Source organism: Entelurus aequoreus, linkage group LG06, assembly GCF_033978785.1.
Source record: "Entelurus aequoreus isolate RoL-2023_Sb linkage group LG06, RoL_Eaeq_v1.1, whole genome shotgun sequence".
Classification (NCBI taxonomy): Eukaryota; Metazoa; Chordata; class Actinopteri; order Syngnathiformes; family Syngnathidae; genus Entelurus; species Entelurus aequoreus.
In genome coordinates, this window is record NC_084736.1 from 7,521,098 (window position 1) to 7,537,828 (window position 16,731).

Genomic DNA, 16,731 nt, shown 5'->3' on the forward strand with positions numbered 1-16,731 from the left:
TGCAGACCACTGAGAGTTTAGAGCACTAATTTATGAAGTGTACGCCTGTTGCAGACACACCTTTGCTTGCATATATTTGTAACCTGTTTAGCTTGTTACATACATTACTGCGAGTCCCCTCCAGAAATCCAAACACTACCATTCAGTGTGACGCGTGTATAATAAGTATATAGAAGCAAAACAACAACAACAACAAAAAGGTTCTCAAATTTGTGCGTAAGCAAATGTACCAAAAAAACCACACCAGCGTGCGTTTGTGCCATACAGCATTATTCCTCCCCCTTCAACACCATCTCATTAATAGAAACTCGATTTGCGGACAGCTGCACTCGCGTACACATTATAGGAGAATTGATTGCACCCAGCACACAATGAAAAGGATGAACACCAGGGAGGGAGGGAGTGAAAGGGGAGTGAATTAATTAAGAGAACCAGGTGGTCAAATGTTGGGTGGAAAATCACTAGCTAATGACACATCCCACTGTGGCCACGGTCTCGCAAGTGGACGCCTTCCTATTGTTGAAATGGCGAGGTTTTATCTGAAAGATGACCTTATGCTCCCTGGGCCACATGGCACACGAGCGTGTCCAAATTTGCTCACTGCTGGCATATATACATATATCCATTCCCCTTCAATGGTAATATTAATAACCAAAGACAAGAATGTCTGTGATGCAAACATTAAGTGAGGAAATGAATGAATGGCTGCTGTCATCGCATCACAGTCACTGGGCCAATTGAGTAATCCCTGCATTCATTTTGCCCTCTCATTTGCATTTCATCGGATAATGACATCGACTATCATTTGATGCAGAACGCCTTTCAGACACATTTGGGTGCAATTAGACAGATCTCATTAGGCACAAACAGCAACGTGGTGCAGCTTTATGAACGTAACTTTTGCGGAACCTTTTAAGGAAAGATGGCAGACATTTTTTGCAACGTGAAAGTGGGTTAATATTTATAATAAAAAGGTGCAACAGTTTTACTACTGCTATGATCTAGGGAAGCGGTTATATGATCCATGCAAATGCAGTTTAAGGCTGTGTCTACACTAAGCCGGATAACCCCTTAAACGAATACCGTAGTTTTCGGAGTAGAAGTCGCACCGGCCGAAAATGCATAATAAAGAAGGAAAAAAACATATATACGTCGCACTGGAGTATAAGTTGCATTTTTGGGGGAAATGTATTTGATAAAACCCAACACCAAGAATAGACATTTGAAAGGCAATTTAAAATAAATAAAGAATAGGGAACAACAGGCTGAATAAGTGTACGTTATATGAGGCATAAATAACCAACTGAGAACGTGCCTGGTATGTTAACGTAACATATTATGGTAAGAGTCATTCAAATAACTATAACATATAGAACATGCTATACGTTTACCAAACAATCTGTCACTCCTAATTGCTAAATCCCATGAAATCTTATACGTCTAGTCTCGTACGTGAATGAGCTAAATAATATTATTTGATATTTTACGGTAACGTGTTAATAATTTCACACATAAGTCGCTCCTGAGTATAAGTCGCACCCCCGGCCTAACTATGAAAAAAACAGCGACTTATAGTCCGAAAAATACGGTAATTATTTAGCCTAAGCCCCGTTTCAGCCACACTAAACCAGCGTTTAAGGTCCCCCTCCTCGTATATTTTTTTACACGGGTAAGTGCGCCGTGTATTTCTTAAATCTCCGGCTCTTAGCTTTGTATGGACTCATTGATCGTTTACAAACCGAGTTCGGAGAGGAAGTGACACCAGAAAGACCGCGCCCCACACAGGAAGTGACGTCAGAAAGAACGCGCGACAGCTAGCTTCAAAATAAAGCAGTTTAGTAACTCTGAGTTAACCACTGGAAATATGAAGGAGAGTCATCCAGACATGCCCGTGTTTCTCCTTCTACATGTACAGACGCTTGTGGGAATCACACATGAATACCTTAAGAGAAAGCGATCGCAGCTATTTGGGATACAACACTTCTCAGTCGGCAAGAGAACTTTCCAATGTCCGGGTCAGCTGTGATTCTACTTAGCGAAAAACTGCGTCCATTTGTCGAAGGAGAGTCAACGAGAATGCGAGGTCCCGTGGATGTGATTAAAAAAGGTAGCATGTGCTTTGTATTACCTGGCCGTTGAGGGAAAACTACGGAAAACATCGAATGCATTTGGACTGGAAAAGCAGACTGTATCAGTTATTGTCCGCCATGTATGTCGCGGACTCAACGTTTAGGTCCAGAGTATATAAAGTCACCAAAAACGAATGGCCAATGAAGGTGAAGGCAAAAGAGTGAGGAGTGTCCTGACCAGATATCTAGATCTCTAGTTTGATTGATGTAAAATGTTCTTTATCACATTGTTTACGTGTCTAATAAAGATGTGATTCATTTATGATGTCTCAGGTGTGATTCACTACAATAGGGCCCCACAGCACACTGGATTCCAGTTAACTGAAATACCACAACACTGGATATTGTTGTGTGCGGACACGGATAAGGTTAGGTGGGATTTAGTGTAAACGGGGCATAAGTGGCAGCCAAGTGGTTTGGAGATAATTAGCAGTGCAGCAACCATTGTCTGGTTTTCAAGTGGAAATTTACTCAATAGATGAAGATTATTTTGTGATTAAAAACATATGAAGTGGTCATACTCAAATAGGGGAGCCAAGGGGATAACAAAGAACAGTCTTGCTTTTTAACGTTGTTGTTGTTGCTGCTGGTGGTGATTTTAACCCGCTTAGGTTTGAGTTGTAAATGTATCTGCTTTATTATGTATTTCAAGTTATCATTACATATATGTATTGTTGCATTTGAACAATTGTATTGTTGATAATAGAGGTAAATTATTGTTATTATTCATTACCAATAGTGCTATTTCTATTGGTATTTGTATTGCTCCGTTTGTACTGTAATAACGTTCATTGTCATTTATGTATTATTTATTTCACTAACTGCTTCTTTGCTATCACTTTTTACCATCATATTTGTACATATCTTATTTGCTGATGTTGTTCTATTGTTGTTGTTGTGTTTGCTGTTGTCTCTGTCTTATCCCCCTCTTGTCCCCACAATTTCCCCCTCTGTCTTCCTTTTTTTTGCTTTTTCTATCCCCCCTGCTCTGGCTGCACCGAATAATAATATAAATCCATTTAATAAAGTCAAATACAAATAAGGCAACAAGAGAAGTATCCCACACTTCTCTTTTGTAAAGTACATTTTGTACAGCCAATATGGGCATCTACATTAACAAATCAGTGGCCGCCCTCAGACTGGTAGGTCGTGAGTTCAAACCCCGGCCGAGTCATACCAAAGACAACAAAAAACGGGACCCATTACCTCCCTGCTTGGCACTCAGCATCAAGGGTTGGAATTGGGGGGAGGGGGGGTTAAATCACCAAAATGATTCCCGAGCGTGGCCACCGCTGCTGCTCACTGTTCCCCTCACCTCCCAGGGGGTGAACACGGGGATGGGTCAAATGCAGAGGACACATTTCACCACACCCAGTGTGTGAGTGTGACAATCATTGGAACTTAAACTTTTTAAATATGAATAATTAGTGAATATTAATTGTATTCAATAACTACTTACAGTTTACAACCTTGTCAAATGAAATGACATTCATTTATCCAACACAAACATTAGGCTTAGGTCACGCTGGTTACAAAAATCCGTACTAAACAAAACGTATATATAGGTGTACAGCTCCACTAATGGACATTGGAGTGTTACTTTCAAAGGCAAAATTAAAGTATTGCTAGAAACATAATTTTATATGGGACTTTATTGTATTATATGTATAGTACATGTTCCAAAAAGAAAAAAGCATAAAACACAGTATATTTAAATATACTAAATGTAAAAAAGGGAATAAATATTCAAAATAATCTCGTTTGGTTACGCCATCATGAGCGCAACACAAGGTTGTAAAAGTTTCAACTACAATTGTAAATAAGATGTCAAAAGCAAACGGAAATCAAATACACACAGCTTAAAGATTGATCAATACCTATTTATGATGATTTATCAAAATATACCTGAACAGAACGCTCATGATGGTTACACCAAAAAGTAACGCTATGAATCGCGTTTTTCCAAGTTTTTGGGGCATTTTTATGCTATTTCCAAGCATCTCCTTTTTATTATCGTTGATTTTAAATGGTCAAACTGATGCATATTATATATGCATGCCCAACAAATAAAAAGTCGTATTTATTTTGATTGTAACATTTTGAAGTACATTTATGCAGATGGGTGCGAATGTACCCATTACCAGAGCTGTACACATAGAGAACATACAAACCCTTTATCCATTGAATCGGAAATACTGAAATTCCACGACGTAGCTAAAATGATACACAAAGCACACCCAATAATATACAACAATTCTTCTCGAAAAGAGGATGAATATAACCTTAGGAGAAAAATTTATTTTAAAACAGTTGTACGCACGTACAACACTTAAGAGTGTGTGAGTCAATCGTTGGGACTAAAAAAAAAAAAATTTGCCTGAGAAGCTGGACAGGACAAAAACCAAAAAAATAGGTTTAAGTTGTAAGAAAAATCTGAAATAGCGGCAATTTCTTTTCCTACTATATGAAGTATAAGAGCAGTTCAGTGGAATACATTTTGTACAGCAGATATGGGCATCCACATCAACAAATCAGTGGCCGCCCTGAGACTGGTAGGTCGTGAGTTCAAACCCTGGCCGAAGACTATATACATGGTTGGCACACAGCATCAAGGGTTGGAATTGGGTGGGTTAAATCACCAAAATGATTCCCGAGCGCGGCCACCGCTGCTGCTCCCTGCTCCCCTCACCTCCCAGGGGGTGAACATGGGGACGGGTCAAATGCAGAGGACAAATTTCACCACACCTAGTGTGCGTGTGTGACTATCATTGGAACTTTTACTTTTTAAATATGAATAATTACTAAATATTAATTGTATTCAAAAACTACTTGCAGTTTACAACCTTGTCAAATGAAATGAAATATATTTATTAGAGGTGTAACGGTACGTGTATTTGTATTGAACCGTTTCGGTACGGGGGTTCCGGTTCGGAGGTGTACCGAACGAGTTTCCACACGGACATATTAAGTAGCGTAACGCACGTTGTGTAAACAATGCACACCGAGACACAACACACGGCATGCTAGCAGCTAACGGGCTAGGATAGACTGACCGTACGTCCTCTTTTAACCGGACATGTCCTCTTTTGCGGAGCTGTCAGGGCGGAGTTTCTTAAATGCCTCAAATGTCCGGCATTTTGAGTTAGGGTTGCGTGTATTTTCAATGTACGTTCAGGGTTGAGAAGGGGTTAAAAACAAAACAAATTGTGCGTGCAGCAGCATTGGTGAGGGAGGGGCAGAGACAGAGAGAGAGTTATGATAAACGCGCATGCGTCGCTAGGCTCTGCTTTTTATCCATAGATTTATCAGATTTAATTTTTTATTATCTATAGCAGGGGTGTCAAAAGTGTGCCATTTGCGGCCCACAGCTAATGTTTTAAAGGCCCACGGCACATTCTAAAAATACTATTAAAATAAACAAAAACATAACAAAAGTGAAATAAAAAAGCTCAAAGGTTGAATGTAATTTTGAAAAAGTTGCAATGTTGACTAATAAAACAAAGCTGTTTTTCTTTCTTTCAAACTGTCATTGCTCAAAACATAATATTGAATCAAAATCAATGTTATTATGAATTATTGACCTATCCAAGGTTGCGATTACTTCACATCAAATATTCCACTAAGAAAAATATTTTTGGTGGAACATTTTGCAAATTTGGTAAATAAATAACCCAAAAATGTATATTTTGTTGTTTTCTTACTGTACCGAAAATGAACCGAACCGTGACCTCTAAACCGAGGTACGTACCGAACCAAAATTCTTGTGTACCGTTACACCCTTAATATTTATCCAACACAAACATTAGGCTTAGGTCAGACTGTTTAGAAAAATCAGTACTAAACAAAATGTATATATAGAGAACATACAAACACTTTATCCATTGAATCGAAAATACTGAAATTCCACGACGTAGCAAAAATTATACACAAAGCACACCCAATAATATACAACAATTCTTCTCGACAAAAGAGGAGGAATATAATCTTAGGAGAAAAATGTAATTTAAAACATTTGTACGCACGTACTACACTTAAGAGTGTGTGTGTCGATCGTTGGGACTAAAAATATGTATATATTTGCCTGAGAAGCTGGACAGGACACAAAAAAAAAGGTTTAAGTTGTAAGAAAAATAAGGAATAGCTGTGATTTTTCCCCCTCAATATGAAGTATAAGAGCAGCTCAGCGGAATAAGTTTTGGGCATCTACATCAACAAATCAATGAAACTGGTAGGTCGTGAGTTCAAACCCCGGCCGAGTCATACCAAAGACTACAAAAAACGGGACCCATTGCCTCCCTGCATCAAGGGTTGGAATTGGGGGGTTGAATCACCAAAATGATTCCCGAGCGCGGCCACCGCTGCTGCTCACTGCTCCCCTCACCTCCCCGGGGGTGAACATGGGGATAAATCAAATGCAGAGGACAAATTTCACCACACCTAGTGTGTGTGTGTGACAATCATTGGAACTTTTACTTTTTAAATATGAATAATTAGTAAATATTAATTGTATTCAATAATTCTATCTAACCTACTTACAGTTTGCAACCTTGTCAAATGAAATGAAATATATATATCCAACACAAACATTAGGCTTGGGTCAGGCTGGTTACAAAAATCAGTACTAAACAAAACGTATATAGAGAACATACAAACCATTGAATAGAAACTACTGAAATTCCACGACGTAGCTAAAATTATAAACAAAGCACACCCAGTAATATACAACAATTCTTCTCGACAAAAGAGGAGGAATATAATCTTAGGAGAAAAATGTAATTTAAAACATTTGTACGCACGTACAACACTTAAGAGTGTGTCAATCGTTGGGACTAAAAAAAAAATTTGCCTGAGAAGCTGGACAGGACAAAAAAAAATAATAATAATTTAAAAAAAAAAGGTTTAAGTTGTAATAGCGGCGATATTTTTTTCCTAAATGAAGTATAAGAGTAGCTGGGTGTAAAAAATGTATCTTCGCCCCTTCTTACCTGGCCTGTGCTTCGTCCAGGCTCTCGTCCGTGATGGCCATGATTTGCTGGAGGATATCCCCGATGTCTTGCTGGGGCTGGCCCAGGGACTGCTTCCGAACAGAGTCCGGGTCGCCGACGTCGCCCGGCTGTAGTCCACCAAGTCCGGTGAGCCCCGTCAACATCCTGGTCTGGTCGTCCATGACTTTTTTGTGCCACAAAAAAAAAAAAAAGCAGGAAACTCTGCAGGTTCTTCCTTCTTTACCGCGGACACGAACACAAATAGCTAGCCTGTTAGCTCGCTGGCCAACTCGCTTCCACGACACATACACAACACTTCGTGTCGAATAGCCGATATTTGACCGCCGTCTAACAAATCACGCCTTTTTTCCTCTTTTTTTTTGAAAGTAACAAACAACGACTAAAAGGTTAGCGAGTGAAAAGGCAGCTAGGTTAGCAGCGGCCAAGCGGCGGGCACACACGGTCTGTTCGCCTCCGACATTGTGCGTGGATGAAAGCTAGCTATGTTAGCATTGGATGTCGAGTATTTAAAAAAAAACTAACGAGTCGCGTTATAAAAAAAAAAAGTGGAGGAAATTAAAAAAAAAAAAAGGGGGTGACACGGAGCGGGCCGTAGACGAGAGAGAGAGAGAGAGAAGCGAGCGAGCTCCTGGCGCCGCACACTAACGCTTGGCCATTGTTGTTGCTGTCGCGCGACGTCGTGGGCTGGACTGTGTGTGTGTGCGTGTGTGTGCTGTGGGCGCGCTCAGGCAACTCGACACTGCTTGCTAGCGGGTGGCAAACAACCACACTTCCGCCCCCCCTCACAAATAACATTATCACACCAAATACATATGAATGTTGCACATATATTATTAACTATATTATATTATAATAATATAATGTTATTATGTATGATAAAATTATAATATTGTGTATAATAATACAATATATTTAATAATATATGTGCAACATTCATATTTATTTGGTGTGATAACCACACTTCCGCCCCCCCTCACATAACATTATCACACCAAATACTGTATATTATATTAATAAATTATTAAATATATTATATTATACATAATATTATATTATTATACATAATAATAATATATTTAATAATACCACCTAGCGGGTGGGGGAGTGTGGTTGTTTGCAAACAACCACACTTCCGCTTGCAAACAACTACACTTCCGCCCCCCCCCCCCCCACGAATACCATTATCACACCAAATACATATGAATGTTGCACATATATTATTAAATATATTACATTATGTATAATAATATAATATTATGTATAATAATATATTTAATAATATATTATTAAATATATATTATTAAATATATATTTAATACATAATTAAATAATATATTATTAAATATATATTAATATATATTTAATATATTATTAAAGGCCTACTGAAACCCACTACTAGCGACCACGCAGTCTGACAGTTTATATATCAATGATGAAATCTTAACATTGCAACACATGCCAATACGGCCGGGTTAACTTATAAAGTGCAATTTTAAATTTCCCGCTAAACTTCCGGTTGAAAATGTCTATGTATGATGACATAAGCGCGTGATGTCACTAGCTAAACGGAAATATTAGCACACCACTGAATCCAATACAAGATAGCTCTGTTTTCATCTCAAAATTCCACGGTATTCTGGACATCTGTGTTGGTGAATCTTTTGCAATTTGTTTAATGAACAATGGAGACTGCAAAGAAGAAAGTTGTAGGTGGGATCGGTGTATTAGCGGCTGGCTGTAGCAACACAACCAGGAGGACTTTGACTTGGATAGCAGACGCGCTAGCCGACGACCGCACGGATGATCGGGTGAAGTCCTTCGTCCTTCCGTCGATCGCTGGAACGCAGGTGACCACGGGTGTTGATGAGCAGATGAGGGCTGGCTGGCGTAGGTGGAGCGCTAATGTTTTTATCATAGCTCTGTGAGGTCCCGTTGCTAAGTTAGCTTCAATGGCGTCGTTAGCAACAGCATTTTTAAGCTTCGCCAAGCTGGAAAGCATTAACCGTGTAGTTACATGTCCATGGTTTAAAGGCCTACTGAAATGAATTTTTTTAATTTAAACGGGGATAGCAGATCTATTCTATGTGTCATACTTGATCATTTCGCGATATTGCCATATTTTTGCTGAAAGGATTTAGTATAGAACAACGACGAAAAAGATTGCAACTTTTGGTATCTGATTAAAAAAAAGGCTTGCCCCTACCGGAAGTAGCGTGACGTAGTCAGTTGAACATATACGCAAAGTTCCCTATTGTTTACAATGATGGCCGCATGAAGTGAGAGAGATTCGGACCGAGAAAGCGACAATTTCCCCATTAATTTGAGCGAGGATGAAAGATTTGTGGATGAGTAAAGTGCAAGTGAAGGACTAGTGGGGAGTGGAAGCTATTCAGATAGGGAAGATGCTGTGAGAGCCGGGGGTGACCTGATATTCAGCTGGGAATGACTACAACAGTAAATAAACACAAGACATATATATACTCTATTAGCCACAACACAACCAGGCTTATATTTAATATGCCACAAATTAATCCTGCATAAAAACACCTGGGTGTTTGTTACGCTAGCTCCTAGCTCCTCTGCTAGCTCCTAGCTCCATAGAACACGCCAATACAATTCAAACACCTGATCAACACACACAATCACTCAGCCCAAAAGACCGTTCACCTAACCCAAGGTTCATAAAGCTTATATATTTTAAAAAAGTTACGTACATACGCAAAAAAAAGTTGCGCACATACGGTCAAGCGATCAAATGTTTAGAAGCCAAAGCTGCATACTCACAGTAGCACGTCTGCGTCTTTGTCATCCAAATCAAAGTAATCCTGGTAAGAGTCTGTGTTGTCCCAGTTCTCTACAGGCGTCTGTGTATCGAAGTCAAAAGTCCTCCTGGTTAGAGTCTCTGTTATCCGAGTTCTTCCATCTTGACTGCATCTTTCGGGAATGTAAACAAAGAAGCGCCGGCTGTGTACTGTTGTTGCTGACTACGTTCGAAAAATACGTCCATTTCGCACCGACAACTTTCCTCTTTGCTTGCTCAGCTTCCTTCTCCATAATGCAATGAACATGATTGCAACAGATTCACGAACACAGATGTCCAGAATACTGTGGAATTATGAAATGAAAACAGAGCTTTTTCGTATTGGCTTCAATGTGGAAGGCATACCCGTGTTCCCCGGTCTACGTCACGCGCATACGTCATCCTCAGAGGCGTTTCGAACCGGAAGTTTAGCGGCAAATTTAAAATGTCACTTTATAAGTTAACCCGGCCGTATTGGCATGTGTTATAATGTTAAGATTTCATCATTGATATATAAACTATCAGACTGCGTGGTCGGTAGTAGTGGCTTTCAGTAGGCCTTTAATAGTATTGTTGATTTTCTGTCAATCCTTCCAGTCAGGGGTTTATTTATTTTGTTTCTATCTGCATTTGAGCCCGATGGTATCACGTTAGCTCCGTAGCTAAAGTGTTTCGCCGATGTATTGTCGTGGAGATAAAAGTCACTGTGAATGTCCATTTCGCGTTCTCGACTCTCATTTTCAAGAGGATATAGTATCCGAGGTGGTTTAAAATACAAATCCATGATCCACAATAGAAAAAAGGACAAAGTGTGGAATCCAATGAGCCAGCTTGTACCTAAGTTACGGTCAGAGCGAAAAAAGATACGTCCTGCACTGCACGCTAGTCCTTCACTCTCACGTCCCTCATCCACGAATCTTTCATCCTCGCTCAAATTAATGGGGTAATCGTCGCTTTCTCGGTCCGAATCCCTCTCGCTGCATTGTAAACAATAGGGAAATGTGAGCAGCACTCCAGCTTGTGACGTCACGCTACTTCCAGTAGGGGCAAGGCTTTTTTTAATCAGCGACCAAAAGTTGCGAACTTTATCGTCGTTGTTCTCTACTAAATCCTTTCAGCAAAAATATGGCAATATCGTGAAATGATCAAGTATGACACATAGAATGGATCTGCTATCCCCGTTTAAATAAAAAAAAAATCATTTCAGTAGGCCTTTAAATATATTACATTATTATACATAATATAATATATTTAATAATATATGTGCAACATTCATATGTATTTGGTGTGACAATGGTATTTGTGACGGGGGGCGGAAGTGTGGTTGTTTGCCACCCGCTAGGTGGTATTATTAAATATATTATATTATTATGTATGATAATATAATATTATGATGTATAATCAGTGTTTCCCATAAACTGCCAAGATACCTGTGGCAGTGGGGGCGTGGCTATGGGCGTGGTCACCATAACATCGAGTAATTTGCATAATTTACAACAATAATATGATTTTCTCTAAAAAGGCTCAAAAAATGTATACTTACTAATTAATTAGTTTTGTTTTAAACGTCCATCCATCCATTTTACAATATAATTACAACACTTTATGTACATATTTATATACAGATTTGAACAATAAGTTATTCACTGAAATATATTTATTAATTGTGGTTCTTACAAAAAATATATCTTATAAAATATACTCTCTAAAAGCTCTGCCCCTTTAATTAGTGCATACTAAATAGTTTAACTTTAGCCTACTACTACAACCATATTATTTACCAGCAACATAAAGTGAAACAGAGGCAGAGGTGTCCTGCCACAGTCAGTAACAAATAAACAGAAAACAGTAGTGGTCCAATACAAATAAGGCAACAAGAGAAGTATCCTACACTTCTCTTTTGTAAAGTAAATATGAACAGCCTATATGGGCATCTACATCAACTATATGATTTGCCTGCAAAGCTGGACAAGACAGAAAAAAAAAAAAAAAAAAAAATCAATTTTTAAAAAAAAATTTTGTGGCAGACGTAATTCTTTCGTGGCAGGCCGCCACAAATAAATGAATGTGTGGGAAATACCGATAAAATAATATTTTTAATAATATATGTGCAAAATTCATGTGTATTTGGTGTGATAATGTTATTAGTGAGGGGGGGCTGAAGTGTGGTTGTTTGCCACCCGCTAGCAAGGGTGAATGTTGTCTGTCTATCTGTGTTGGCCCTGCGATGAGGTGGCGACTTGTCCAGGGTGTACCCCACCTTTCGCCCGAATGCAGCTGAGAGAGGCTCCAGCACCCCCCGCCACCCCAAAAAGGGACAAGCTGTAGAAAATGAATGGATATTATAATATTATACAACTGGTGGCAGACAGGCGTTACAAACGGCCAAGCCATTGACGTCATCAACATCCATTTTCTCCTGCTTGTCCCTTTTTGGGGTCGTGGGTGGTGCCGGAGCCCATCTCAGCTGCATTCGGGCGGAAGGCGGGGTACACCCTGGACAAGTCGCCACCTCATCGCAGGGCCAACACAGATACAGACAACATTCACACCCTAGGGCCAATTTAGTGTTGCCAATCAACCTATCCCCAGTTGCATGTCTTTAATTGTGTGAATGCTCCAAAGCAGTGTTTACATACAAGCCTGGGCAATTATTTTGATTCCAGGGGCCAAATTTAGAGAAAAAAATGGTGTCTGGGGGGGCCGGTATTTCTGATTTTTAGGAACGCTAATACAAACCCTCACAATAATGTCTGAATGCTGAAAACGTTATAGAACGTATGTCAGTAGAAGCATTTTAGTCCCATCTTAAAACTCATTTGTATACTCTAGCATTTAAATAGACCCCCCTTTTTAGACCAGTTGATCTGCCGTTTCTTTTCTGCTCTGCCCCCCTCTCCTTCGTGGAGGGCACAGGTTCGGTGGCCACGGATGAAGCGCTGGCTGTCCAGAGTCGGCACCTGGGGTGGACCGCTCGCCTGTGCATCGGTTGGGGACATCTCTGCGCTGCTGACCCGTCTCCGCTCGGGATGGTTTCCTGCTGGCCCCACTATGGACTGGACTCTCACTATTATGTTAGATCCACTATGGACTGGACTCTCACACTATTATGTTAGATCCACTATGGACTGGACTCTCACACTATTATGTTAGATCCACTATGGACTGGACTCTCACTATTATGTTAGATCCACTATGGACTGGACTCTCACACTATTATGTTAGATCCACTATGGACTGGACTCTCACACTATTATGTTAGATCCACTATGGACTGGACTCTCACTCTATTATGTTAGATCAACTATGGACTGGACTCTCACACTATTATGTTAGATCCACTATGGACTGGACTCTCACACTATTATGTTAGATCCAATATGGACTGGACTCTCACTATTATGTTAGATCCACTATGGACTGGACTCTCACACTATTATGTTAGATCCACTATAGACTGGACTCTCACTATTATGTTAGATCCACTATGGACTGGACTCTCACACTATTATGTTAGATCCACTATGGACTGGACTCTCACACTATTATGTTAGATCCAATATGGACTGGACTCTCACTATTATGTTAGATCCACTATGGACTGGACTCTCACACTATTATGTTAGATCCACTATAGACTGGACTCTCACTATTATGTTAGATCCACTATGGACTGGACTCTCACTATTATGTTAGATCCACTAAGGACTGGACTCTCACACTATTATGTTAGATCCACTATGGACTGGACTCTCACACTATTATGTTAGATCCACTATGGACTGGACTCTCACACTATTATGTTAGATCCAATATGGACTGGACTCTCACTATTATGTTAGATCCACTATAGACTGGACTCTTACAATATTATGTTAGATCCACTATGGACTGGACTCTCACACTATTATGTTAGATCCACTATGGACTGGACTCTCACACTATTATGTTAGATCCACTATGGACTGGACTCTCACTATTACGTTAGATCCACTATGGACTGGACTCTCACTATTATGTTAGATCCACTATGGACTGGACTCTCACAATATTATGTTAGATCCACTATGGACTGGACTCTCACTATTATGTTAGATCCACTATGGACTGGACTCTCACACTATTATGTTAGATCCACTATGGACTGGACTCTCACACTATTATGTTAGATCCAATATGGACTGGACTCTCACAATATTATGCTAGACCCACTCGACATCTGCGGTCCTCTCCAAGGTTTTACATTTTTGAGGTGATAGTAGGCCGATTTTGTTACTGATTTGATGTGACTGTCGAAATGTAAATCAGAATCTAAAATAACCCCAAGATTTCTGGCTTTATTTGAGGTTTTCAGGGACAGTGATTGAAGGTGTTGGACGACTTTAAACCTTTGTTTTTTAGCACCAAAAACAATCTCAGTTTTATCTTCATTTAGTTGTAGGAAATTTTGGCACATCCAGTGTTTGACTTGCTCAATGCACTGGCACAGAAGATCTATGGGGGCGATAGTCATTTGGTGATAGCGCTACATAGATTTGGGTGTCATCGGCATAGCAATGATGGTCAATGTTATTATTTTGCATGATTTGTCCGAGTGAGAGCATATAGATCAGGGGTCACCAACCTTTTTGAAACCAAGAGCTACTTTTTGGGTACTGATTAATGCAAAGGGCTACCAGTTTGATACACATTTAAATAAATTGCCAGAAATAGCCAATTTGCTCAATTTACCTTTAACTCTATGTTATTATTAATGATTAATGATATTTACACTTAATTGAATGGTTTAAAAGAGGGGAAAACAAAAAAATTACAATTACATTTTGAAACATAGTCTATCTTCAATTTCGACTCTTTAAAATTAAAAATTCAACCGAAAAAAAGAAGAGAAAAACTAGCTAATTCGAATCTTTTTGAAAAAAAAAAATAAAAAAATTTATGGAACATCATTAGTAATTTTTCCTGATTAAGATGAATTTTAGAATTTTGATGACATGTTTTAAATAGGTTAAAATCCAATCTACACTTTGTTAGAATATATATATTGGACCAAGCTATATTTCTAACAAAGACAAATCATTATTTCTTCTAGATTTTCCAGAACAAAATTTTTTCAAAGAAATTCAAAAGACTTTGAAATAAGATTTAAATTTGATTCTACAGATTTTCTAGATTTGCCAGAATAACTTTTTTTGAATTTTAATCATAAGTTTGAAGAAATATTTCACAAATATTCTTCGTCAAAAAAACAGAAGCTAAAATGAAGAATTAAATTAAAATGTATTTATTATTCTTTACAATAAAAAAATAAATTTACTTGAACATTGGTTTAAATTGTCAGGAAAGAAGAGGAAGGAATTTAAAAGGTAAAAAGGTATAGGTGTTTAAAAATCCTAAAATCATTTTTAAGGTTGTATTTTTTCTCTAAAATTGTCTTTCTGAAAGTGATAAGAAGCTAAGTAAAAAAATAATGAATTTATTTAAACAAGTGCAGACCAAGTCTTTAAAATATTTTGTTGGATTTTCAAATTCTATTTGAGTTTTGTCTCTCTTAGAATTAAAAATGTCAGGCAAAGCGAGACCAGCTTGCTAGTAAATAAATACAATTTAAAAAATAGAGGCAGCTCACTGGTAAGTGCTGCTATTTGAGCTATTTTTAGAACAGGCCAGCGGGCTACTCATCTGGTCCTTACGGGCTACCTGGTGCCCGCAGGCACCGCATTGGTGACCCCTGATATAGATGTTAAATAAAGTCAGCCCCAAGATTGAACCTTGGGGGACTCCACACGTTACGTTGGTTGGTTCTGATACAAAGTCACCAACGGAAACAAAATAGTTCCTATCTTGTAGATATGACTTGAACCAGCTTAAAACTGTGCCTGAGATCCCCACCCAGTTTTCCAACCTGTCCAAAAGTATTGAGTGGTCGAAAGTGTCAAATGCAGCAGTGAGGTCCAATAGCATTAATACTGAAGTTTTGCCAGAGTCTGTGTTTAGACGGATGCCATTTATAACTTTAAGAAGGGCCGTGTCTGTGCTATGAAGAGGTCGAAATCCTGACTGGAAGTTGTTGTGGAAGCCAAGAAGTGATTTAGTTGTTGGACAACTTTTTCAATGATTTTACTTATGAATGGTAGATTTGAAATTGGTCTGTAGTTGTTGATAACAGAGGCATCTAGGCTTCGCTTTTTTAGAAGAGCTTTAATGACTGCAGTTTTGAAAGCCTTCGGGTAATTGCCCGATTGAATGGAATTATTAACTATTTGCAATACGTCTGTTGATAGGCAGTCAAAAACATTCTTAAAGAAGTTGGTAGGTAAAACATCAAGGCAGCAGGTGGATGACTTTAGAGCTGTCACCGTTTCCACTAGAGTTTTAGAGTCTATGGCATTAAAGCTTGCCATCATTGCCGTGTTACTTTTGCCTAAATGGGTTGGTGATCCAACTTTTTTTACTTGAAATATTGATGGCGCGTCTGATGCCTTCAATTTTATCAGTATAAAAGAATGCAAACTCATTGCATTTCTGCGTGGAATGGAGTTCGGCTGGTATTTGTGTTGGGGGGTTTGGTCAGTCTGTCAACGGTTGCGAATAGGGTTTTGGCCTTATTAGTGTTGCTTTTTATGATATTGGAGAAGAATGTTTCTCTAGCACTTTTTAAGACTAAATTGTAGGCATGGAGGCTGTCTTTATAGATGTCATGGTGAATATGAAGTGTTGTATTCCGCCAGATTCGTTCAGCCTTCCTGCACTCTCTTCTCTGGGCTGTTACAACAGCAGATTTTCTCCAGGGTGC

At 38.9% G+C, this 16,731-nt stretch overlaps 1 protein-coding gene across 4 annotated transcripts in view; it reads right to left on the reverse strand.

Moving 5' to 3' along the window:
* Positions 1–7,831, reverse strand: part of pbx4 (pre-B-cell leukemia transcription factor 4) — a 78,863-nt gene extending 71,032 nt beyond the window's left edge. For all 4 annotated transcript variants that reach the window (XM_062049925.1, XM_062049926.1, XM_062049927.1 and 1 more), the window contains exon 1: positions 7,115–7,831. In XM_062049925.1, the coding sequence (XP_061905909.1) occupies positions 7,115–7,296 (182 nt within the window). In that variant the 5' untranslated portion in view covers positions 7,297–7,831. The remainder of the gene's footprint in view (positions 1–7,114) is intronic.
* Positions 7,832–16,731: the final 8,900 nt, after the last annotated feature.